Source organism: Lagopus muta, chromosome 3, assembly GCF_023343835.1.
Source record: "Lagopus muta isolate bLagMut1 chromosome 3, bLagMut1 primary, whole genome shotgun sequence".
NCBI lineage: Eukaryota > Metazoa > Chordata > Aves > Galliformes > Phasianidae > Lagopus > Lagopus muta.
Genome location: NC_064435.1, coordinates 21,406,760 through 21,433,988, shown reverse-complemented (window position 1 = coordinate 21,433,988; position 27,229 = coordinate 21,406,760). Strand labels below are relative to the sequence as shown.

Here is a 27,229-nt window from a genome sequence, read left to right as displayed (position 1 = left end):
ATCATCCCTGGCAGTGTTCAAAAGGCGTCTGGATGAGGAGCTATGAGATATGGTTTAGTGCTTGTGGTAGCTGTGGTGATGAGGAGACGGTTGGACTGGATGATCTTATAGGTCGTTTCCAACCTTGTGATTCTATGATTCTATGATATCTAAAGAGAAACAGATCACATGGAAGTCTCTGGGATCAATTATATTTTGGAAAAAATATATTAAAAAAGAAACAAAAAATAAAGCTATTAGAGAAAAAAGAAAATCACAGACCAGGATTTAGTGTGATAACATTTTGTTTAAATGACAGTACTTCTGTTGTTTATGTATCACATCAACACTATTGATTTTACAGGTGGGTGTTTTCTGGGGGTGGAGTTGTTTTCAGTTGTTTATTTGCTTGGTTTTTTTTGTTGGTCTTTCATTTATTTTTTGCATTTGTTATTGCTTTCAAGCAGAACTGAATCTTTAGCATACATTCCTGTATAGGTGTTTTCTAATAATTGTTTTTTAATAATTTTTCCTTGCTGTGTGCACTTGACTTTGAATCAAACACATATTTTCTCTTCTCCTTACTACAGCTAATTCAGCAACTAAAGAAGACACTTTGGTTCTCAAGATTGGATCTGTGTCTATGGCTCCCCAGGCTGACAACCCTCTCAGTAGAGCTGTGCTCAGAAAGGACATTTATCAGTAAGTGTTGGGGGAAGGGTTTGGTTTTTCATAGTCTCAAAAAAAATCATTTTGAAAGAAGTTAATTGATCAATAAAAAGGGTACGTGCAGCTTGTAAAAATACTTTTCACATACAATCTTTTGATATTCAAAACCAGGTTTTTCTGATTTTCTTCACTTGTGGGCTTTCAAATCCATTTAGACAAATCGAGTTCTTCTGTGAAGTGCTGATGAATAACAGAATTTAAATGTCAAGTCGTTACGAAGCTTATGCTCACAGATGAGAACATTTTCAGAGGCTTTCTTCTCATCAGCTACCAAGTTCACCTAAGAGAAAAGGACTTTTTGTGACTACCAAAAATCTCAGTAGCTGTAGAGTTTGAAGGAGATAGATCTTAATAATATAAATGGTAAACATACATTCAAACTGTTAGATTCTTAACGCCATGTAGATCAAAGCTGTAAAGGAAAGCAAACTTCTAAGGAGCTCTTTCCCAGTAAACATACTTTCTGTGAAAATGTCATGCTCTGGATTGTGTCACTAAGTATGTGCAAACCACACTAATCATATATAGGCAGCAAAACTGGTGAACATATGTAATCAACATGATAAAAGTAATATATGATCCTCAGTAGAATTGGCACTGTTGCCAGACATGAAAGTATGGTTGCAAATAATACCAAGTGAGAAAAGTCACAGAAATACAGATGAACAAGTGTCTTATACTTCCCGTTGGTCTGTTTTTCAGATGTGGCAATATTTTTAACTACTTCATAGTGCTCTTCAATGGAAATTACAAACATCAAAATTATTTCCCAGCAATAAAACATTTACTGCCTTGAAAATGACAGCGAGTTTTACTTTTGTCAAGAGCAGGATTTTTTAGGAGACCATGAAGTGTTTCCAGTTTCTTTTCAGATTCCTTAGAAGTTGTAAAGTAGTCATTTTCTTCATATTTCCATTTGGAAATGTTTAAAATGTTGTATTTGCTTGTATGTTTACTTATAGTAGCTTAGTAGCATACTTTTTTTTTCTTTTTTTTTAATTAACCTTATATCTATGATTTTCATGAAAAAAATCTTAGAGAATGGCACCAACAGTGGGTTCTGGGTGGTAAAGCCCGATCCAAATCCAACCATCAGTATGCCCATAGATATCAGATCTTCCTAACATTTGTGCAGGCTCTCCTTGCTTTTGCCCTGCTCCTCTGTGAATATACTCACATCTGATTTCTGCTTTGAGAGTTGCAAAACTAAATGTAGGTTCCGCTCTTCTCATTACAACTAAAAATTTGCCGGCAAAATCTCTTGTCATAAAGTGGAATCTGCGAGCTCCATCTATACTAAAGTAATTTCTGTCATCTAGGGAAGCTACTGATCCTTCTGTGTAGGTATTACTAGTCAATGAGAAAGCTACAGGAGGGATGCCATTTACATCAACATCAATGGAGTTGTCTGTCAGTTAATGTTTTTGACTCTGATACCTTTGCTGCTCTGGCTTTACCTGAAGTGCTGACATTCTGTGCTTATCAAACTAGAAACCTCACAACTGCTTAAAGGTTCTGCTCCCCTTTTGCATTCTGGGTCTTGGGGTCTTACATATCTATAAATGTTCTGGATTAGATTTGTGCAGTGTATATTTGCTTTTCATAGTTTTACACAATTACAATATTTAGTCTTTTACAATTGCGTTGCAGTCAGAAACTAAAGAACTGAATTGGTAAAGCTGAAATACTTGGCCACAGACATCCCTCATATAATGGTTACTGTTTTCTTCATGACCAACCTCCTGTCATGCTTCTTGTGTCTTTTTCTGAGAAATGTCTACCAGTTTCAGAAATTTCCTGTAGCTGTTCAGTGAGTGTTCTTCTCTGTTCTGAGCAGCTGTCAAATGACTAAGTCTTATCTTTGTTCCTTTAATTATCCAATTATACTAGCTTTGGTGTTTTTAGTATACACTGGTGAAGAGTGTCAAGTTACTTTGCAGGATTTTATGAGACAGTGTTGAAGTTGGTAGTGGGTGGTCTTTTGTTTTGGGGAGAGGGTTAATATTTTGATTTAAGTGAGATTCAGGGCTTTTTAGCAATATCAGCGAATATTTTGTATTATGAAATAATGAGATTCCAATTCATTGTTGAAAAAAAGTTTCTATAATTGCATATTCTTTGATCCAGAGCACATGGTATTTACAGAAGCATTGTTGAAGATGCCCTTTCATTTTCTTCTGTGATAATCACTGCTTCTTGAGTGGTGGTGTTGAGTGGAGTTCATTTAACACTTTGACATTTTTTCTTTGGAGTACTAGGTAATGCAAAGATTTTTCTGCTGTTAGGGCAGGCCATACAATCTATATCCAAGAGAGGGGGAAAAAAAAGAAGTGGGATATTTTTATCACATGAGCCATGTGTTAGTATTCTGTTCTCCAAATACTACATTTTCTATGTTATGTTTTCAACCTGCTCACAGTACATAACACTGGACAGCAGAAATGCGTAACTGGAAACTTGTTGTATAAATAGATACTTAAAAATCACATAGTTAAAGAAAGAAACCGAAACAATGTGTAACTCCTAAATTTTAGTGAAATATTTCATAGTAAATATCAACAGAGGTGCAGTACTCAGCTTTAGAGAGGCTCTTAAAAACCCCTTACAGCAGCCTGATGATTACTCAAGAATTAGCTGCTACAGCAGTCTAATAAGCCCAACATGTCATCTTCTCTCTTTTTCCAACCTCTTTTCTCCTCTAATTTACTACTGCTGCTTATAAAAGAAGAAAAGAAAATAAATTGTTTTCTGAACCACTGTCTTTACAGTGTTTCTGGAGTTGGGATACAAACTTAATTTGCATTGTCCCTTTGGTTTAAACAGTCTTCTGTTTAGGTCTGAACTACAACCACATGCAATTAATGTCACTTCAGTAGTGTTTCATGAGAAAGAAGAAATTTTATGTCTCACTTAGGAACTATTTTCTTAGGAAAGGCTAGGAAATTTCTTAATGGATAAAGACTGGATAGAGCTTACAAATATATTTTGAAGCTGTCCCATAAATTCGTACATGAAAAACTGAAAGTACTCATTCAGCGTTAGCAGAGTATCAGCGCATGAAAGGTAAATCTAATACAGTCATATTAAACGAAACTAGGTCTTGTGAACTGAATGTCTCCATCTGTGTCTTAGAAAAAATAGCCCACTTGCTTGACTTGGAGAGGGAACTAAATAGAAAATGGAATGTTGGAAAAATCATGTGTCCTGTAAGTTTGGGCACAAATATTTTTTCAGGTGATTATTGCAAGTTAGAAATTTATTAACATAGTAAATTCAGATTTCTTTCACTCTGTAAAAATTAGTTTTAAAATAACTATTTCCACTATCAGAAAATTATCTAATTTTTTAGACCTGCTAGTAGACATAGTAAACAAAGATACATGTACCGTAACAGTAGATAGAGGACTCACAAAGGAAAAACAGCTACACTGTATTGCTCTTTTTCATCTTTTTTTTTTTTTTCCTCCTAAATCCTGGAAGCTTGTGGGTTTTCAGTGATTCATCCTGAATTTATGATTCTTAATCCCCAACTAAGGTGCGTTTGTCTTCAACAATCACGACTGGAATTGAATATTCTTGTCAAGAGTTTGCCAGTTTTCTGGAGCAGAATCAGGAGGTCTTGGGACAGGGATGGCGGAGCAGAGTAAAGGAGATTTTGGATGAGCATGCAGATGAGGCAGTTGCCTAGCCTGGCCAAAGAGAGAGCAGAATTGGAACTGTGGAGAAGTCAGAGTAAATGGAATTCCTTCTGAGCCAGTGAAGGAGGCAAACATATTTTTTGCCAGTTTCAGCTGGCCAGACCTGACCATGTTAAATTTGGAACTGGGGGAAATGGCCAGTTTTTAAGAGATTTGATAGAACAGAGAAAGTTTCTTAGTAGCTGTAAGGATTTCTTTTAAAACTCATGTATTTACGTATTTATGCAGGAAGGGTATGAAAGGAGCTGTGTGTCTGAGTCTGCTGAAGTAAAATGAAAGGGAAGCTCACGCCTTTATCCAGATAACATGCTTAGCAGACCTGTTTGCTAATCACTTGTCTGTCCTCTCCCCTTCCCCCCCTCCAAAAAAAGGAAAATAACAGGCTTTTGATGAATCCAAAGCAATTCGGGTCAGAAGATCCCTTCTCTGTGTGTGGAGATGGTTGCAGAAAACAAAGCAGCATCTCCTGGGGTAGCTCCAAGGAGCCACGTTTCCGTCTTTGTGTGTCTTCGTGTGTTTTCCCTTTGTCATTTCCTCAGTTCTTTCTCCTTTAATAAAAGTGACTAATGTGCACTATCAGCGTGAATAAATTATAATGCTTTAAAGAAGGGGAACTAATCAAATGTGTCTGTAGTCATCTTAGCTAGTTTTCTGCTCAATTATCTCACATTCTGTCTTTTGTCACCTTTTTAGATTACAACAGTATTTTTCTGTATATAGAAGCAGGGCTTAGTGTAATCAGTGGAAAAATAACATAAACAGGACTGAATATTTTAAAAATTCACACATGTTGGGATTTTTAACAGGGAATAACACTTCCTGCTATAATAGCAGCAGGATTGGACAGTATAAATAGGAATGTCATAGACTTACAGGATATCATGAGTTGGAAGAGACCCACAGAGGCCACTGAGTCCAACTCCCAGCTCCACACAGGACCACCCCAAATCAAAACCCAGCATCTGAGATCTGCCCAAACGCTCCCTGAACTCCTGCACTGGGGCCGTGCCCACTGCCCCAGGCAGCCCGTTCCGTGCCCGCCGCCCTCTGGTGCAGAACCTGTCCTGCAGCCTCTTATCCCCCAGTCTGTACATATATCCAAGGTTGTCCAGTCCTAAGTGCAGAATTAGTAACTTGCTCTTCTTAAATTGCATGCAATTGGTGGTTGCCCAGCCCTCTAATCTTTCAAGATCCCTCTGCAATGCCTCTCTGCCCTGGAGGGAGCCATCAGCTCCTCCCAAGTTAGTGTCATCCACAAACTCGCTAAATTACACCTTTAAGTCCCAAATCCACGTCATTTACAAAACAGTAGGAGAAAGGATGAAAAAAACTCCTTAACAGGAAGGACTCAGTAATTTTGTTACTCTGACTAAAAAGAAGAGGAAATACAGTCATAGTTTGCTTAAAAATGAGGGAGTTTGGAGCTGAAATTGTGATAACATCTAATTCTGTGTCAGAATAAAAGCCTCTTTTGAAACTATTGCTGTGCAAATTATCTGCTCAGTATAGGTTAGTACAGTCATCCCCTGAATGATTGGCTTTTGCAAACTGACATGAAATATTAAATAATAGAGTTTTAGAGAATATGATAATATTAGATAATAATAGACAAAATGATTGAAATAAATTTCACTCTGTATTACATAAAGTTCTATTAATTGAGGTTTTTAAGGAAAAAAAAAAATGGATAACAGAGTATAGATAATACAGACTGAACATGTTGAAAGTCTCACTTATAAGTTGCTGAATAAGTATTACCTATCAAGTTTGGGAGATTGACAGAATTACAGCTGTTACTCAGCTTGAGCAATGAAGAATCTAATTGTTGTCCACTCTCCGGATTCATCATTTTAGAGATCCAAGGATTTCATTCATGTCGTACATCAAAGCTGAATAGTCCAGGTTTGAATGTTCCATGGTCATTTTCATGTGTAGATCTTTCATAGATCAAAGCATAATGCTGTACTTAGACTGTTTTCAATTTGTGAGTGGAAAATGGAAATTCTTTAGTGCCCCACCACCCGTAAAATTACATGTGAAGAGTATAATCTTGAAAATACAGCTGTAAATTACTTAGAATTGTTTTCTTGAAACTTTTCATTAGTGGAAGTATTTTTCTGTTGTAAATATATCTCATCTACTGTTTTTCATTTTTGTACTTCACCATCTTCCACTGCTTTATAAGTCTGAAACGTTTGCAAATAAGTAGCAGTTGTTTCTCCTATATCTGCTATCTGTCTTTATTTCACAGAGCTGTATCTAGAACATACCTCTAGTATTGTTGTAATACACACAGTTGGTTAACAAAAGTCCTTCAGTGAGAATAGGACTAATAAACAATTTTGAGTGTTTGTGCTAATGGTGCTGGAGTGGGAGGAAGGAAAGAATGATGGAAGGAGATTATGCAAGAAATGCATACATAGCCCGCAATCTGTGTGGAAATCTGTTTTTTCTTTCAAATGTGGTTTGGAAAATCAAATGTTTTTCAAAACTTTTCAGCAGCACCCACATCTATAAGCATCTTCTCTTCAGAAACATTTTTTGTTCAGTATTAAATTACCATGAGCCATATTTATATTTGTGAAACTGTACCTTTAAATTATTATTTTTATAAAGCTTGGATTTTCTACAACTGTAGTATGACTAATAAAGTCAATTCTTTGCTTTATTTTTCAAACCAATTTAATTTTAAAAAATCTTCTATTTTTGCATAGAAACTTCATATTCAGATAACTAATGGTGGTTCTGAGAATATGTGCCTGAAGGAAATCATTACCTTTTAACAGTTAATTATTTAATAAAGACTCTAACAAAACTTATTTTCCGTTATACTTTTATATTTTGTTAGTACAGCATTGAAGCTTATGCAGTAGGCAAACAGGGCAGTAGCTAATACTGGCTTGAGTTTCTTTATTTTTCTTTGCATGAAGACAACAGAGACAATCAGTTAAAAGAATAATGTCTGCACACACATATTTTGATGGAAATGCGAGCAGCTTATTAAAATTTGCATGTGTACCATAAGGGATTATGGTACACCTACAAGAAGTAGAAGTTATAAAGCATCATGAACTCTGTTTTGCACTTTTTCTTTTATTTCTAAATACTTCAGACTACAGAGGTAATGTTATGTTAAAAGCTTCCAGGAAAAGATTCTCAGTGTTTCAAGGAGAGGTATTTCATTTACTGCATAGCAACTTTAACACAGTGTTACGGTGGTGTCATTTTCAGTTCTTCTCGTCCTGTATTAAGGCAAAAAAAATATTGTAACAGTTAACGTTCTAAAATTATGCCTGTAATTTATTTTTTTAATTCTTTGAAATTCAGACCAGGATGTTTTTATTCAACAAAGTACTCATGTTTTGGTTCTGTTTATTTTTTCAAGGTTTGTCTCTACATTTAATTTGGATACACAGTAGTAGTTTTTTTTGTTCTGTTTTGTTTTTGTTTTTTTACTTCTCTCTTTTTAATAATCGTAGCTTGATTAATTATTGACTTGGCTTTTAAATTAAATTGTTCCCTTTAAATATCAGGTTCTGAATGTTGCCTTTTGCCATTGTAGCTGAACCTTAGGGCTCTTTAGCGTTAAGGAGCTTGGAAACGTGTTCCTTATTCTCCAAATACAACTCAAACATTTTTGTGGAAGTGGGCTTGGGCGTAAAGTCTTTTCCTGCTTTACATTTCTTTCTTCATCTATTTTTAGTAGAAGGGGGGAAAAAAATTCTACCTAGACCTTTCCCCCAGTAAAATATTCACATATATGGATAGCATTACATGGAAACATCATTCCTAATTAACATTGGCATGTTTGAGGCTATTACAGCAGTTATTAATTTAAAAACCTCAGTGGAAACTAATTGTAAAATAACAGCTGGAACTGCCCATTTAATTTCAGAAATGTAGCTTGTTAATTATCTAATACCAAGAGCTATTCAATGCTTAATTTATATTTGGAATTCAGATTTCAAAATGTTCAGCTTGAACTATCAATCTTATTTTTACTTGAAATTTCCTCAGTTTAGAGTTTTACTGGAAACTGCAATAATACATACCTAATCTGGCAAAACATACATATTTTAAAATACGTTTTTTCCCTTATACTGTGATGCTCAAAATAAAATAAATTTCAGAATCAGAAAATCATTCCAATAACTTTATTTTTCTCTTAAAATTCATCAGATTAATTACCATGTGTTGAAGGGAGATGCTCACTTTCTATTTCCTCTTTCACTTGAGTGGCACTGGAGTTTTTCCTCTGATTCTTACAGTGATTTTAAATTTCTTTGTGTGGTTCTTCATGGAAGTCAAATTGAAGCACATTTTATAGAATCATTGCTGTAAGAGAGCATGGCTGTTACTACACCATTTAGGCATCCATTAATCGTGGCAGTGCACAGCAGTGCAGTGGCCTCATCAACCAGTTCATAAGATGATAATAACCTCATAGTCCATGCAGATTTGTTTTGGCTGGTTGCCTCACACCAGTTTATTCACTGTGGTGAAGAAGTTGCAGTAGAGTGAAGATCTCAGTGCTTAGGGCAATTGCATTTTGTTTTTCTGGTTAAGCTTTTGAATTTTCAGTGTGGTTATGATTGCTTCAGGTATAGCTCGTTCTCACTAACAGCTGTTTCAGACTGCCTTTAAACTGACCTGCGAGTTTGTGTTGTGAAATTACCAGATCATCCAGGGAGGCAGGCACAGAAGAAGAATCTCTTCAAAATACAGGAGTCTGCAAAGTGTTCAGCATCACATTTTGTGTGGCTTTTGTAGAGTTTATTCGATTTCTGTGACTACTAACGTTGCTATTGCTTGACATTTGAAGATCAGAAGTAAATAGCAGCTGTACAGCAGGACTTTCAAGTGCACATTGCTTTCTCTGTTGTGCCAGGGAACAGCACTTTCTTCTGTAGCAAGGGGTCTCAGTTGTGGGTGATTGTAACTACTGGAAAGTTGAAACTAAAGATACGCAAAAGCTTCCTTTGTGTTCTGATGTTTCTTGCTGTCTCAAATACTATTTTAACACAGTAATTTAGTATTTGCTGTGCAGCACATATGAAGGTTGCCACATGAAATTTATATAACTTCAGTTTAAAAATGTGTAATATATGTAGGGTGATTAAGTGGTGGATAGATTATAATTTCCTTCACATGCACAGGTTTGAGGTGTGCTTAATGTTGTTTTTTTTTTCTATTTCCTGCTCCAAAAGTTTAAATTCTGCTGCGATGAAGCCCAATATAGTGAAAGCGATCAAAATAAATTCAAACAGTTGTTTGAATTATAGTTGATTTGTATCTGTTTAAACTTATCATTATGCTCTGTTACTGTTACACATAACTAATTACTCATTGATTTGAACTGCTTACCTTGATACTTCATAATCTTTAAATGACTATTATAAATATTGTCATGGATAGTTTTTTGTTTTGTTTTGTTTTTTATTGAGAACTTTTTCTCTCACTTATTATTTTCTTCCAGACATTTCTTTTCGTTTTCATGTTTTTAAACATTTTTAATGAACCCCTTGGAAGTATCATGCCTGTTTCTCCTTAACATGCACTGAAAGACACCTGCTTTGTTGAGATCGGGTTGTATAATAATTTCCTTCTCTTAACACCCTCCAATGGCCTTTCCATCCATTTGAAAGTATTTTTCAAACTCTTAGTTCTTCCCCCATATGAATTCTTGATTCAACCCAGTGGAAAGAAAATGCTTTGAAAAAGCCTGCTGATATTTGAATAGCTCTTTGACTAGGGAGATCTCACCTTCCCAACAGAGCAGCACACAGGCTGGCTTTGCCAAGTGAAGTTGCAAAAGGAATGAAAACACAGCCCTGGGCTTTCCTGGGGAGACTGGATATTGTCTGAGTTTCTTTAGAGATGCAGAGCAGGTTTGACTTTTAACATTACTTTATCCATAGACTCTGGACAATGAGTTTTAAGCCCACCGAGGCTGCAGACCTGAACTCAAGCTCCTCTTATAAGATATGTTCCTCTTTACAGATCCATGATGCTGCTGGTTATACTTGTGTGTAGTGAGCTGACTGGGATAGCTAAAGGAGCTCAGAATGTTTTGGAGCATCGGGCAGTTTTTTTCCTGTCAGGTCATTGCTCTGAACCTATTTATCACAGTTGCGCAAGGATTAGCCCTGGTAAAAGAGTAGGATTGCAGCAGCCTGGACTTGCAGCAGCTTAATCCACTACCGTGCCTTTTGAAACAGAGCACAGATTCTGACACTGAACTAGAAATTTTAATAAAATTCTCAGATTCAGCATTGGCATTATTAAACATTCTGTAACAATTTTAAGAGGTAAACAAAAAAGGCACAGAGGCAAAGAAAAGCGACATTAAATATCATTTAAAAATCCCAGGGTACCTTTCACATTTTAGATACTCAGCAACTTGAATGCAATGAAAATTTTTGCAGATAAACTGTAAAAGTAGAAAATAAAAAGACCTGAAAACGGGTTATTTATGTGAGTTGGGCTGTATGGTTTGTGTTAGAAGGCAACATTATTGCAGTTTTCACATTTCTTTCCCTCTTTCAAGTTACCTCCCTTTAATTTTTTTCTCTAACCAAGTAGCTTTAGTATTTTGCCAGTTACTGCGAAATGCTGGGAAGGAAGAGAAGGAGGTGTCTGGTTTTCTATTAGTGTAGGAAGAAACAATAACTCCGTCCTTGGAAATTAATGTCATTTTAAGAGATGGAGTGGCCCTCGTATGCAGTTTACTTAAATACAGTAAAGTTCATTTACTTTACTCAAACGCCTTAGTTTCTTCCTTGGGTTTCCTTTGCTGATTCTTAAAAATATATCCTGTATTGAATAACCATTTCTAGGTCACTTTTCTGTTCTTTACAGCGAAAATTAACATTAAGAGGACTTGGCTGTGGTAAATAATCTATTCTAAAATAAATCCAGAAAGCTTTAAAAATTTTGTTTTTCTATTGCAGTTTTCTTCCCAACTGTCTGTGAGTAAATATAACTTCCATCACATTTGGTTCAACAAATGTTTTGTTTGCTGAAAAGTATTTTCCAGTAATATATTAAGCAGACTCTTATTCTTTGTAGTATTTTTAATTATAACAGGATCTCAAGTTAAATATAATGCAAGTTCTGTGCTTCTGGTACTGGGAAAACCATATCCCATTTGTAATGAGACATTTGTTAACTTCTGTATACAGATTGTGGTTCATTCCATAGATACTTGTGGGTTCTCTGATGTCCCTCACAGGGTTTTATCTATGACAAATTCATACCACAGTTCTTGAACTGCTTTTGGGATAGAAGATTTTTTTCTTTTTCAAAGCAGTTTGCCAAAGTAATTTCTATTTAATGTTTTCAAGTTTTCCTGGTAAGGTTTTGTATTACTTTCCAAAAAGGATTATCAGAAATATACAGACTAATGACATATTACTTCAGTTTAGGAAGGAACTTTGAACATGTTACTTGGAGGGATACAATTCCAAACTCTCATGGCAAAATTAAATTCTAACTGCAATTATCCTAAATAACTCAAACAGTATTGTTTAAGTGAGCGTAGTTCCCAGCCCTTGCTGGTTTTCCAAGTGAGCTAAGTGCTCATATGCGTTAAGGGCAGACAAAAGTCATGCTTAATGTCTCTTCCGATGCTTAAGCTTATTCTATGCAGTACTAATACTTTACCTCTATTGCTATTAAGCCTGATTATGGTGCAGTAGAATACAGTAAGATATAACAGTAGAGTACAGTAGAATAAACAGTAAGATACAGGGCTTTTGTTGCGTGTCAGAAGCTTTTATTTATTTATTAAGGACTGGTTCATGCATTCTTATGGGGTTTATTAGCTGTGGGACACAAAGATAAATGTAACATTCTTTAGCCTCTCAAAACATTTTTCATGCCCTCTGATGCTTTTGGTGGTTGGTTGTTTTTTTCCTGTGAGAAGGCAATGGCTAACACTGGTATGTTAATGGCTAACACAAGTGCAAGTAATAAAATACAGAGATAGTATTAGCCATCTCTGTTGAGTACAATGTCAGTGATTGACATAAATCACAAGTACTTCATTTAGTCTGTATTCCCCAGCAATAAAATACAAACCAGTTTAGAGGTGATATTAATAGAACATAGGAATGTATAGAGATATATCCTTTCTTTGCAGAATTGGAGCAGAACATATTTGAACTCTTCCTGATAATCAAAGGTTATTGAATAGTACTATTTGATCTTTGTGAGATCATTTTTCAAAGAACAAGAAGAAACTTGCAGACTAGCCAGTCTAGCTGCAAAGCAAATCTGAAAGCTCTGTTTCCCAGTGTATGGCAGGATGTGCATGTGCACATACATATTCAACAGAAATTGAGAGGAAAACAATTGTTTGCTATGTATTGGTTCAAAACATCTCTCTGTACACTTTATTCTTCAGACAGCTTGTAATGGTTTTCTTGGCATAATTAGAGAAAAAAGCCCACTGTATTATGCAACTGAGACAGTTGTAAAAGTTGCTTTCTAAAAATAATTTTAACAAATCTTGCATTTTTCTTGCATTGCAGCTTATAAAAAAGGCAACTAAGAAGTATTTACTAAACTAGATTCAACCTAAATACAGATGACATAATTTGCTGTTTCCCAAATGGGCCCTGTAGTGAACCTGGGTATTTGTACTTCTTTTAATTATGTTTTGGGTTTTTTTTTGCTCCAGACAGAAAGTAAAACACTGAAAACACCAAATGTTCTCATAATCACCATCATTTATGCTTTTCTTTTTTTTTTTTTTTTAATTTTTTTTTTAGAAAGCCTCCTTAGATCTCCTTATAGAATTTTATACTCCTTGTCAAAATTCTTGACAACTGTGATCTAGATTAAGTTAGTCAAGGAGAATATGCTTGATTTTTAGGAGTGGTTCAAGTAGTTACGTACCTAAAAGTTTTACCTTAAGTTCCTGAAAGAACTGGTGTAAAACCTTCAAGAGGTATATCATAATTTCCAAAACCAAAATATGCTGTAGTTGAGCACACCATTCCTCTGTTTCAGCCCTCCCTCAAAACCAGAAAAAAAAACTGGAAAATGCTGGTGGAGAAATTGTTTCCTAACAGAAAAGTACCCACTTCAATGCTTTAGCAAAGCTAAATGTTTTGGGAATTAGTTTTCTAGGTTCAAGTATTTGACAAGAAACCAGTAAATACCCAATATTATTATACAAAAGTTGGGAGTCCTAGTGCACTCTACTTGATGTTCAAGGAGAATTCTCTAAGCAAAGAATGGAGAAAACTTATCTAGTAGATTGTGTTTTTTCCTGTGTTTTGATAACACTGTCTTGATTGTTCAAGTCCTAATATTTTAGGAAAAGAAGATAGAAGAAACACTCATTCAAACAATTGCCTTTCAGACTCTTAATTCCTTTAAGAATTATAATGATCCTGCTTCCATTTATACTAAGCAAACTGAGTGTTTATTAGCAATCGGTTGATACTAAATTTGCCCTAGAAGGAGCTACATGCAGAATTGAAAGAATTAGTTGTTTTAAAGTAAAGGTCTTGCCTGCAACTTCTGACTGTGTTGTAAAAATTTCTGCCCACAGGCATGTGAACTCCAAGTTGTAATTTTCTCAGGGAACTGAGAGTGCTAGAACCTTAGTATTTTACAAGCACATATGAATTTGCATTTACCTCTCTGAACTCAAGATTTATTCATTACATAGGGCATAACTGAATAAGGTGAATTTAATTGACAAAGGAGAAGGGTAGAAATACTCAGGGTGTAAATTTAAGGTGTAATATCCTTGAGGAAGAGAAAGGACTGGGAAGAGTTAAGAGTACACCAAATTCCTTGCATGAGAACAATACAGTAGATGCAATTTTTACACAGAGATGCATCATGTCTGATGAGGGACTGTCAGGGTTCACAAAGAGAATTGACATTAACATATTTACCAATATCATGACAATTTGCAGCCTAAATTATGTGCAGGAAGAGAGTAAATGGCTGTTTAAATAAACAAGCAAACAAACCTTTCCTGTAAAAAAAATTCAGAGTTCAAGCAAATGTGATTTTCACAAGTAAGCTAATTCTGATTTCAATAGGAAATTTTTAAGTTTTTCAACTGGATTATCAATGAGTAACTTACCTGTTTTGCTTTGTAGATGATTTTACTTCCATCTCTAAAGTTGTCTCAACATCTCTCAATTTCCCATATTACTCTGTAGAAGATCATGTCAGGGCTCTGAGCTTGCCTTTATGTTCATGGTTAAATGGGTCATTTTCCATCCTGCCTTAGTCTTGGTACACACCTGAGGCAGCTCAAATCTTACTTACAATGTTAGTAAATCCATATAAATCTAAATACTAGGATCATAATATATATTTATTGCATTTCAGAATGGAAAAGAGCAGTTCAGAACCATGTAAACATCTAGTTTTAATAACAGCCAGCTCCGGCTTCATAACCTATGAACTGGAGAACGTCTGGTTGAACCTAAATATTTACTGAGGTATTTTTGTTGTCCAAAAGTAGTTTATGAATTAGTGCTGTCTTTTACACTCTAAGAATCCCTGATAATGAATGAAGAAAATGTATATCGTCTGTCTTTTTCTTCCCCTCTGAAAGCATTTTTAGGATTAAACTCCCCTTCAATATATCCTGAGTTCACACTGAATTTGAAAGTGCTATTAACAATAGTTTAATGATGTTTTAAGGAAGACAAAATAGTGTTTTTGAACGTGAAAGGTAATATGTTTCATAAATTTCTACCAAGACAGTTTCCCAATGATATTATAAATAAGAAATAAAAGCACTGCAGGGACTAGAGGAAAATAGAAGGAAAGGTGATAATTTTTGAAGAATGACAAGTACATCATATTGTTTAAGTAATTTTATGCTGAAAACCCGTTAAGCTGTTACTGGTATGCCACTAGTATTGGCATATCTTACATTTTCAAATTCAATATTTTTTTAAAATCAGCATTATTAATGCATTTGTTCTGCAAAAAAAAAAAGAAATACAAGTGGCATCTTGCAAGGTTGATCTATGCCAAAGTTAACATGAATCGTGATTTGGAAAGCTAAACAGTTAAACATTCATGATTTAGAGTTCTTTCCCCTTGTGCTGCAAACATCTATTATAATATACACGTGCTGAAAATATGCATAATAGGTACTGTTTAATATAAAGGAAATCAGTATTTATTTGTTCCTAATGTTCTATAATATTTCTTACAGAAATTGACTGAATTTTAGGTATGATTTTGATATACTGACACAACAATCCAAAAATATCCCACCTCAAGTCTGTTTGTCAAACTACAGTCGGTATGTCTTGTAGATTTAACCTTTGTACCAGTCCTGTATAACTTAAAGAAATTGCAGAAAGAAATTAAAGTCTGTGTTCAGTGCAACTCAACCTTGGTATTTCCAGGTGAATTTCTAGTCTAACAGAAAATAGTGAGTTGTTGTATCACTAAACGAGGTGGAACAACCAACTAAAACACAGTACAGTGCAGGATAAAAGCAATGGTGAAAGCACAAGCTTGTTCACTCAGTTGTGTGGTAAATCAAGCGCACATGAAATATTTAAGAATTCAAAATTAAAGATGCTCTTACAGCCAAACAGCCTTAAGTTTTGAGATAAAATTATGTCTACCATGAATCAAAAAAGCATAGAAGTGTTTGGGTTCTGTTGTATTTTGACTTCTTTTTGCTAAACCCTCCACCCCCACTCAGACTTCCACCCCACCCAGTTAAACTCTTCAAGCTCTGTTCTTGCTGGCTCTTATTTAGAGAAACTCTTTTCCACTTGTTTTTCCTAGAAACACTTGGTATCCAAAAATATCCTGCAGACCTTCCCTTGGAATTGTGCATACTTATCATTTATACAGTCTGTCAACTGTATATTTATACTACGCTCCCTGAATTTGAGTGAATGCTTAAAAAATATAATGAGATTCCTCAAAGTGTCTAAACATTAAACAGTATAAAAATGAAAAACTGATCTTTTAAGTTTAGGCTTGCTCAGGCTGTTATTTTTGCTGTGGAATTTAAACAATAAAGTTACAAAAGTCATTAAACCAGATGGCATCTAAATGCACAGCTGCAAATTTCAGCTTTGTTTCGTTTTATGCTTTTTTTGACAGGTTAAAATTACTTTATCATTCTATACCTTATCATCACAGGATCATTCTGTTCCACATACAGTGCTCGAAAAGAACTGCACTGCGCAAGTTCTTTGATTTATTTGCAGGAAATAACAGTATCAGAGCCCTTGGTGCATGGGGCTACTTTTAAATATCTGGTCGCCTCGCTGTAGATGTAGAACATCTCTTGCCTATAGGACTAGAGGAAGGAGGCACCAGGCCAAAGCGTTTGATGTGTGATCTACTGTAATTCCTCTTAGATGTTCTGTGGCTTCTTATGATGAATACGCCGCTACCAATCCTAACCTTGTAGTGTTCCATTTCACTAAAATTTGACCTCCCTAAATGGTTAGGAAGGAGGATTAGAGTAGAACTCACCTGGAACCACCACAGTGCTTAGTGGATGTGGAGGAATGCTGTTATTTTGAACACTGAATATGTACCCACTGGATTTCAAAATATGAATGTTTAAGTAGTTACATAAATCTTGTTAAAAAGTATCCTATCACTATCCTCCATTGTGAACAGCCATTCTCCCTCCTGTTCATATGCTCTCTTCAAGTATTGGAAGGCCACAAGGAGGTCTCTATTGAGCCTTCTCTTCTACAAGCTGAACAATCCCAGTTCCCTCAACCTTTCCTCACAGAGAGGTGCTCCAGCCCTCTGATCATCTTAGTGGCTCTCCTCTGGACCCTCTCCAACAGCTCCCTGTCGTTTTTTGTACTGGTGGCTCCACACTTGGATGCAATATTCCAGATGGGGCCTCACAAGAGCTGAGTAGAGGGGGACAATCACCTCCCTCTCCCTGCTGGCCACCCCTCTTTTAGTGCAGCTCAGAACACAGTTTGCCTTCTGGGCTGCAAGTGCTCACTTGGCTCATGTCCAGCTTCTCATCTACCAGAATCCCCAAGTCCCTTCACAGGGCTGCTCTCAAGGAGATCTTCCCCCAGCTTGTATAAATACCTGGGATTGCTCTGACCCAAGTGCAGCACCCTGTACTTGGCCTTATTGAACCTCACTAGGTTTTCATGGGCCCACAGCTTCCTCCCTCTTTTTTTTTTTTGAGAGAGGAGGGGGAGGGGGTGAGGTGGGCTGTGCGGCAGGATGTCAGGCACCTGTGCAAAATATTAAATTCATTTTTCCAGATTTATTCTTCTGTATGTTCAAAGCAAAATCTCTTTTCTCTTCCATATTATTGTAGCTCAACGGAAACCAGTCCTTTAAAATGGTTTAGGGTGAAAATAAATATCTGTGCAATTCAGTAGTAGTAGCTAGTGAAACTGATCAAGTTAAGGACACAAAATATATAGCCAAAAGAAAAGTGATTAATTGAAATTTTTCCAGTTTTCATCTCTGAGCAATTTCATTAAGAACTGGGATTTTGTCTGTATTGCTGTGTTTACAAAAAGCCTGAACAGCTTACAAAGTAATTGTAAGGGAAGACGTGTCTGCTACAGCTTGGCAAGAAACAGCTGTGCTGAAAAGTTCTAGTAAAAAGGAAATAGCATATTCTGATAAGATTTCTGAACGAAATTAGATAGTTTATTTTTACTGTTGTTACATTCTTTGGAAGACAGAGTTATTGATAAACAACTGGGCGGTTCGTGTTTCTGCCGATCCTGTTTGTTTCATATGTGACTGTTTAATACCTGGCTTGGAGGTATTTACAAGAAACAGCTGTAGCATGACTACCTTCCCTTAGTGTGACTGTCTTCAGGGAGTTGATGTATTAGTAGAATTCTGCACTGTGGTTCAAATGTCTTGAAGTCAGGTATCTTGAAAAAGCTGTAAATCAAACTTGTTTTCAAAACATTATTTTCTAAACATATATCTGACATGTCAATATATGTTTGGGACTCTAGGGAGAATGTCGCACAATGGCACTCATCTGAACCTTGGTGCTCTTCTATTGGACTGTCTGTTCTGGATGGTTGTGGGTCTGGACTGTCTGTAGACAGGCAGATTCTGTTGTCTTTCGGTTTTTCCCCAGGCACTCTGACATTCATGTTTTGAATTATGTCTTAGTGTACATATAAATACATAGTAGAATCTTTCTTTGTTTATTTATTTATTTGTTTTTATTTGAAAGCCCTCAGTTCCATAGTTTCTCCAATTTTTGCTTGTTTTTAAGTTACCTAGACATCTTTAGCATTTTAACACTTGTACCATTTCTCTCTTAGCAAAGATATTCAACCGTAGTTACAAAGAAAGCAAAAGAAACCGAAGTGCGTAAGAGACACAAGTCAGGCATTTAACCAGCATTAGATTAAGACAGGATAATTATCCAAATTGTTCCTTTGACCATTGCTTAACTGTATCAATTGTTTGAAACTGCCTAGCACAATCACAAGAAGTTTTTCTTTATGTTTCAGTCACTACTTGTCTTCTTTTTTTCAGCATGGTTATTTCACAAGTAATCCACTTCTTAAGGTGATTTATGTCTAGTTAGGAAAGTTGTAAGCATATGTATGTTTTGTAGTTCTAAGTATGGCTGTTGGTGATTAGAGTAAGTATTCCATTGGAATTCAATTAATTCCAGCTTCTTCCTTAAATTTAGTATGATGTGATGCATTTGTCAACTGTGTAGATGTCTAGAAGTGTTCAGTCATTTTTACTTTGCTCATGGAACTAGGACTAATGTTTTCACTTACAGGGGTCCTCCAAAACTGAAGCTAAATATTTTAACCACTTCAACTTAGAGGACACCCACAGAATTCCCTACAGAATTCACCCACTATGTAGGGAATTCTGTAGGGAAGGCTGGTGCATCTGTCTGTATAGAGCATGATATTAATGAGCTAATAAGGGAAATTAATAAGGGAGAACATAAGTTTCATTCTTATGAAACAGATGCTTTTGAAGATTGACTGTAATATTAAAATAAAAGTGAACAAGATAGCATCACTTGCTAATCAGCAAGGCATGAAACAGGAGTTATAATGTACTGAGCTTATATTTGCATTTGATCATGGTATTGCTGAGATGAGAATTATATATAAGACAGATTCACTTGATAGAATAATTATCTAGACAGAAATTGATGGCATCCAATCCAGGTTATGCTGCCAGCAAGTGTACGGAGTTCTTCTGCAGCTTAGCCAGCCACATGTGGCATAGTTCCGAGGGGAAAAAGCAGAGACAGTTAGAAGAGTGTTTGAGAGCCTGTTCTGCTGACCCAGATTAAACTGTTTCCATCATCCCAGAAATCATAAAACACTGTGTTAAGCTACAGATGAGTCTCTGTAGGGACAGATGGCAGGGTGGGAAAGCAAAGCCAAAGTTACTTTTATGAAAGATATGGAAGTCAGGCTCTGCAGCAGAATTATGTACAAAATTTTAGAAATTTACCAGGACCTTCCCTTCTGGCCTGAGGATACATTCTTTTTCTTTCTTGCAATAAAAAAAGTTTTATTAGCTACAGCTTTTCTTCAGTTTTAGTGCCCTGATAGCATCTTCCTCCTCCGAACTGCCTTGTTCTGTGCTCTTTTTTTATTTTCCTTCTCGTTCTCACAAACACATTTTTAATTTCTCCAAACTCAGACAAATCCAAGATGTCTATCATGAACTGCCATGGTTCAGAGTTTATTTTATTCATGTTTTAAGAATTGGCCTATGTAGCACCTGTTCAGTGATTCTGGGGGAAGTTCAGTTTTTCTCCCAGCAGCTCAAGCTTTAGATTCTTTGTGGCAATGTCATCTACTTGCTCTTAGAGTGAAGGGGAAAAAAAAAATAAAAGAAATGTTGCAGCTTATCAGAAAGCTGATTTCTGTCAGTGGTTTTACTGATGAAAGCTCAGCACTTTGAATGCCTGGTGTTGAGATGCCCTGGGTTTATGTATTTCTCTCTGCCCTTAAGATCATGCCTCGTGGCATCTCACTTTAAATGGAGCATCCCATTGCTTCCCTAAAAAACAGTTGTTTCACATTTCCCCTATTGTTACATGTTCAGTGGCCTTGTTGGGGAGAATATGTTAAGAAATTGTATTGAATGGGATGAGAAAAAGGCAGTTAAGGAGCACAATGTCAGTGATTTCAACACCACCAGTTCAGTCACCATAGCACAGGACAAGATGCCACTGGTTTTGCCCCAGTAAAGTTGAAGATATTTTTTGATCCAAGCTTACTGTCTGTTTCCTTTGCTATTAGAGTAGGAAACATATTTTACCATCAGGGCAGAACCTTTCATTTGGTTGTGTAGATTTGTTTGTCATCTCTTCACCTGGAAAGGGAAATAAGCACACAGAGATCTATTGAATGCTGACAGAAATTACCTGTTATGTGTGAACTCTGTGAATATTTCTTAATTGTGACATAATACTCAGACTTTAAATGCCATTTTCCTGGCTTATTTACTTATTCTGTAGATCTCAGATGAGTTATAAGTGAAGAGATTTAACTTTTTTACAGTGAGTCCCAGAATTTTGCCTGTTCAGCAGTGTGTAGTAACTGGTTCAACATGGGCTGTTTCTTTTATAAACATGCAAAAAGCCAAACCCAGCCTTAATCAATTTAAAAAGAAAAGCATTTCTTTTCTTTTCCTGTTGCATGCTTATGTTCTTCTTTGCTTATGATCTTACTATTATTGATCAACTGTTGTGCTCTATACCACCTGCTGAAAGGTTTAGATGGGATAGTAAGATTGTATTCAGAAGAGAGAAGCAATTAAAATCATAACTCCTCCAGCACATTTCAGCTGGTAATATTGCTTTTATTCTAGAGGAAGAGAAGTCATTAATCTGTTTACTCTTTTCTCTGATTTATTTGCTGTAGGGATTTTGAAAGCTACAGAATGAGAAAGACTGCAGCGCTCATTCACAGTGTCTGTGATTAGGCCAACTGTGCTTTATTTTAACTTTCATCCTTCTAAAAAGGAATACCTTTAATTAAACTGGGGGTGTACTTACAAAGACAGTTGGTAAAGAAAGCCACAAGTGTGTGGTCATGTGGATGTCTCTGTGTGTATTTAGGGGGGGGGGGAAAGCAGTATTTTGAATCTTGTATGAATTTGGCAGCATGTACTTTCTGAGAGCAATAATGATTTTAATCAAAATGTCAGTGCATTGATAACTACTCCTTGTTGATTCCATATTTGTATCATACGTATATCTTTAAATGGGTGACCTGTAGAAAATTTCAAAGGTGCATCAAAAGGAGCAGAAGAAAAGGGTTGTATTATATAGACGTTGTTAATAGAGGAGCAGAATGCAGTTTTTATATGAGCATGAAGGTGTTAGGCTGTGATATACCAAAGCATTACAGACAGCGTTATCCAGTCCTTGAGATCTTACAGCACTATTTGGATGAAGTAAAAGAAAAGAACCAATAAACATACCTTATACTAGCCTTGCAATGCACCAGTATCCTGTGTCTGAATGGTAGCGCTATGTATTTTGCTGTAGCTAAGTTTGTTTGCCAAAGAGTGATTTCATTGTTTTTTATATTTAAATAAGTAATTTATGAGGGGAAGAAAGCTGTTGTCACAATGTGGAGTTTCAAATTGATGCATGCAGCCAAATTTCATTCTAGGAATTCAGTACACCAGGTCATGGTTGTGCTGAACAAGGCTAAGGAATGCAGTTCTCTGTGCGGCTTAATGCAAGTTCTCAAACTCCTCATAAAAGAGTGAATGGAAAATACTCTTTACTGTTAAGTACAGGAGAGAATGATTCATTATGCAGATGAAATTATCATGTTCTGTATTTTGTATACTTATGCATTTTTAATAAAATATGCAACTTGGTGCTTTACTTTCAGTAATGTTTCACAAAACATATGTTCCCGTATTTGTTTGCATTAAGAAAGCACGCAAAAAGATGCTGTACCATACAATAATCTACAAAACAAAACTACATACAAATTAATGGAATAATTCCTTGAAAGAATAATAAAATATGCAGTTGTTGTTGTGGTTAGATCTCTCTGTGTGAAAAGCTGACAAACACATTCCTAAGTTTTGAGAAAACACATTTAATTTTGAACTGCCACTACTGACATAAAATGTTTTCAGTGTATTTCAGCTGAGCATTTTAGACAGGATTAGGGTTACAGAACAGTATGATCACACATCCTCGAAAAGAGCAACTTGGCAGAACTGTTGGCTTTCCTGCAATTTGGATGCCTCTATTAATATCCACCATATTAAATAATAAATTATCTTAATCGCTACCATATTCTATCAGCAGTTTCAACTGTGTTTGGGTTTGGACAGCAATGGGACTTAATTTTGAATTTGATCACACATCTCTGGATTGCATACTAATACCTATAGCTTGCATCAGTGTATGCATCACAGTTTGTGATGTGCTGCTTTAATCCTTATTTATTTTTAGATTGTTAATCTCAATGGTTATATGAATAGCAAAACTATTAAGTTCTCTGTGGAGACAGCATTTATTTACAAAATGACAATTCTGGTATAAGACAATGACTGAGAATGGAATAGTACATTGGATGGCATTTGCAAGCTAAAAGCTGAAACTTCAACTCATTAAAAATAGACTACACTGTGACTGGATCATGAATTCAAAACAAAAATAATTAGGTATCATTGTGTCCTAGCTTGTTTAAAAAAAAAAAAAAAAAAGTCCAGTTTTGCTTTTTTATTACGTTATAAAGTGAGTATTGTAGATAAAATTCTCTTGTTGCCAATGAAGAAGAAGCATGATCATTTACTGAAGGCTTACTTGTGTTAGGAGAAGGCAAATTGAAATAGTAGGCCATTCCAGATCTCTCTTCTAGTACTGGTTAGAACAAAAGCTGTCTTGAGTGTTCTGCTGAAAACTGGTGTGACTGTTCCCCAGGCTCGGCTGGAAATAAAAATATTCTGTTAAATCTAATGGAGTAGAGTTTTGCATAATCTACAGGTAATGTAGTTCACTCAAAAATGCTTTTTTTTTCCTTCTGAGAAGAATTTTTGTGACACAACACTTTGCTGAAATTCTATGTTAAGAGGGTATTTTCCATTGTCTTGAAATGTTTTTAATTTTTATTCTTTCAGATAAGTTTGATCTTTCAGTAAAATTGTTTTATACTGTTATGCAGCTATTCTTTTTGAAGACTTGAATAAGACATCCTTTATCTATTCAGTAGAAGTACTTGCTTTCCCATAAGGCTGTTTGTATGGACCTGATTGAAAGTCCACTGAAGTTAATGGATTGATCTCACATATTGACTTTGGTGGACCTAGCTAAACTTTGAAATGTATTTATTTGTATATCTCTCATTCAAATCCATTGTGTAAATGCAGCTGAATACTTTTAAAGACTTAAACTAATGCTTAGATGTAACTGGGAGTGCCAAAACTGACACCTAACTTTTCATATTTTTGTGTCTTTTCTTAATTTTCTTTTTAAGCAAAATTTGTTCATAACATTTTTTAATCCAATTTTGACCTTAAAACCTCACTGCTCTATATGTTGCAGCTTGTTCTGAAGTGCCACTTTTTTGTGTTGGCATTGCAGGAGGGCACTGACTCTTGGAATACTTCGAGACCCTGGATCCGAGGTTGAAGACAGACAATATCAGATAGACCTTCAGTCTATAAACATCGGTACTGCTCACTGGAATCAGCTGAAACCAGAGAAAGAAAATGGAAAAGGAGGGATTTTGCCAGAGAGTGAAAGGAATTCTCAAAATCCAGCACTTGAATGGAACATGGCCAGTAGGTGAGAACTTTTTTTTTTAAAACTTACTCTCTACTACAGTTACACAGCACAAATGTTGCAGATACCATTTACAGTCTGAATCAGCTAATTCTATATTGTCTTTTGCTCTGCAAGCACATTTGCATGGAGTTTTGGATTATGCATTTAAAGTGAATATTGCCATTATTGTTATGCTGTAATTGCTGTCTAGTTATTGTGTCTTTTTTTTTTTTCTATTATAAGCTCATTTCTTAGTGGCTTACTGTTATGTCCATAAAAATAACTCCAGGGCTGAGACTTGGCATTCAGCATCTTGGTCTACAAGCAACAGGAGGTTTTGTTTTTGTTTTTTAACTTCTTTTGTTTGTATTTTTACAAAACTTGAGTAAAACCAGCTTAGACATTTTTAAGTTAGAGGAGGATGAAGTAGAACATTTCCTATTGGTTCTGAACTGGCTTTTTTTTTTTTTGCACTTCTGTAACTAAAACCAGACAAATTTTTAGGAGATACTTCAAGTGAATCTTTGTTGTTGTATTTTGTGCGATACACAAGTGAAGTGCTGCCCTCTAGTTAAACTAAGACTGAAATATCACAGAATCACAGAATTGTAGGGGTTGGAAGGGACCTCCAGAGATCATCGAGTCCAACCCCCTGCCAAAGCAGGTTCCCTACAGCAGGTCGCACAGGTAGGCATCCAGGCAGGTCTTGAACATCTCCAGAGAAGGAGACTCCACCACCTCCCTGGGCAGCCTGTTCCAGTGCTCCGTCACCCTCACTGTAAAGAAGTTCTTGCGCATGTTTGTGCGGAACTTCCTATGCTGCAGTTTCCGGCCGTTTCCCCTTGTCCTGTCTCCACTCACCACTGAAAAGAGTCCGGCCTCGCCATTCTGCCCCCCACACCTTAGATATTTATAGACCTGGATCAGGTCCCCTCTCAGTCTCCTTTTCTCAAGGCTGAACAGACCCAGTTCACTCAGCCTTTCCTCATAGGGGAGATGCTCCAGGCCCTTCACCATCTTCGTGGCCCTCCGCTGGACTCTTTCCAAGAGATCCCTGTCTTTTTTGTACTGGGGAGCCCAGAACTGGACGCAGTGCTCCAGATGAGGCCTTCCCAGGGCAGAGTGTGGAGGGAGGTGATCCTCCCCCTCTCTGTTGTACACACTCTTTTTAATGCACCCCAGTAAGCCATTGGCCCTCTTGGTCACAAGGGCACACTGCTGGCTCATGGCCGACCTGTTGTCCACCAGGACACCCAGGTCCCTCTCCGCAGAGCTCCCCTCCAGCAGCTCATCCCCCAGCCTGTACTGGTGAATATATAAAAATATATAAAATATAAAGCCTACTTGGTATTTTAAGTTTTTAAATTTGAAATTGTTAAAAGGTAGTTTATTTTTTCTAACTTTTCTGAATTTTTGATTCTAGCTTTAATATGCTTTTTATACTCTATAAGTTCATATGTATTTAAAACTGAATGTTTGTAGGTTATGTAGCAGTCAGAGAGTTGTCTTTTCAGACAGACAGGAATAAGGTTTGATAGCAAAAAGCAAGTTTTCAGAGGTCATTTTGAGTTCTGCCAGAAGAAGTCTGTTGGCATACACTTTTTTTCCCTTGATTTAGAAGTCCTTTGTCCTGAAAAACAACCCACCCTTTATGAAATGTATGCACAACTTTGTGGCTCCCAAGATACAGTGAATTAGGGGGTATGTTCCTGAAAGTAATGTAGAAAAGTGGGGGGAATCATTAGGAAGGAAAAAAATTGAGTTATTGCTGGTTTAATTTTCAAGAAAAGGGGAGATGACAGGAATCTGAGAGGTTTTCCTGAAAGTGAGGCAAGCTGTAGCAGAAGAAGCTCCATGAGGATGGCATGCAGCCTAAGGTTTCTAAGTGATGACTTGATGAAAGACTGAAAGAGCACATAAGGCCCCTCTGGAGGAGTATGCACAGGAAGAGGATGTGACCAATAATAAATTCTAGTTTATCACTAAAATACAGGGGCAGTACAAGTAAATCTAACGAAAGCAACGATATAAACCACAAGGAAGTGACTGAATACAGATAACAATTTAAACACGGTGCTATTATTGGCTCTTCGTTTATATGATCACCTGGTTCTTTCCTGACATCCAATGATTTATTTCTATATTTATTACTAAAGCAATTGCATAGACAACTTTGCATTTAAATTTTTCAAAATGTATGCATGATCCCTAGATGTTTGGCAAGTTGCCCATCAAGTTTCCTTCTCACTAGACGAAGTAGGGCTACTGGCACTTTCAAAAGATGGCATTAATTTCCAGAGCCTTCTGTCCAATCTGAGTTGAGCTAACATTAGTAAACCAGCTTGGTACTGACTGTTCTTTCCCTTTCCATTGGTGACTGGAATCACATTGCCAGAAGTCTTTGGTCTGAGCTTTATGGTTATAGGATTTTGATAGGAAATTTAGTGGGATTGCTAAAAAGTTATAGAGATAAGAATATGGGAAGCAGCTGTTACAAACAGTCAGAGTTCACCTTTTTTGTATAGCTGCTTGGATATTCTTTTTCTCAGCAGACGTCTTAAATAAAATTTTATTACAATATATTTGACAAGTAAGTAAGTTTTTGAAATTGCTTTTAAATGAATTTTCTACTTCTTTTAATGTAAATCAGTTGTAATTAAATACATTAGCTTTTTCTTTCTGGCATACAGTACTGTATTTTAATTCTTGAATTTATTTAAAGAAAAAGCTGGTATGAGTGTTGTCTTGTCCTTTTGGCTTAAATTTTTTACACATTTACTACAGTCCTTTTTCAGAATGTTCACATTTTTGCTTTTTAGTTGGCAGTCAGCTTTGCTGCATCTGGGTCTATTTTATGATCTGTGGAAATGTTGTGCTGAGAACTGGAAGAACCCATATTGAACTTTGCCATCCTTTGAGATGTTTCCAGCATGAACCAAGAGGGTGGCTGCGTGGTGTTTTACATGGTGCTTAGTGTTTTCAGGGTGACATTTATCTCAAGATTTACTGTAATTATTATGGGAGTTTTATTCTTTGACCTACTTGCAGTACTGCTTTATTTTAATTCTTTATT

The 27,229-nt window shown here is 36.1% G+C and overlaps 1 protein-coding gene across 6 annotated transcripts in view; it reads left to right on the top strand.

Moving 5' to 3' along the window:
• VPS13B (vacuolar protein sorting 13 homolog B) overlaps positions 1–27,229 on the top strand; it is a 418,623-nt gene that overhangs the window by 245,854 nt on the left and 145,540 nt on the right. For all 6 annotated transcript variants that reach the window (XM_048940337.1, XM_048940340.1, XM_048940338.1 and 3 more), the window contains 2 exons: positions 570–681; positions 23,974–24,177. In XM_048940337.1, the coding sequence (XP_048796294.1) occupies positions 570–681; positions 23,974–24,177 (316 nt within the window). The remainder of the gene's footprint in view (positions 1–569; positions 682–23,973; positions 24,178–27,229) is intronic.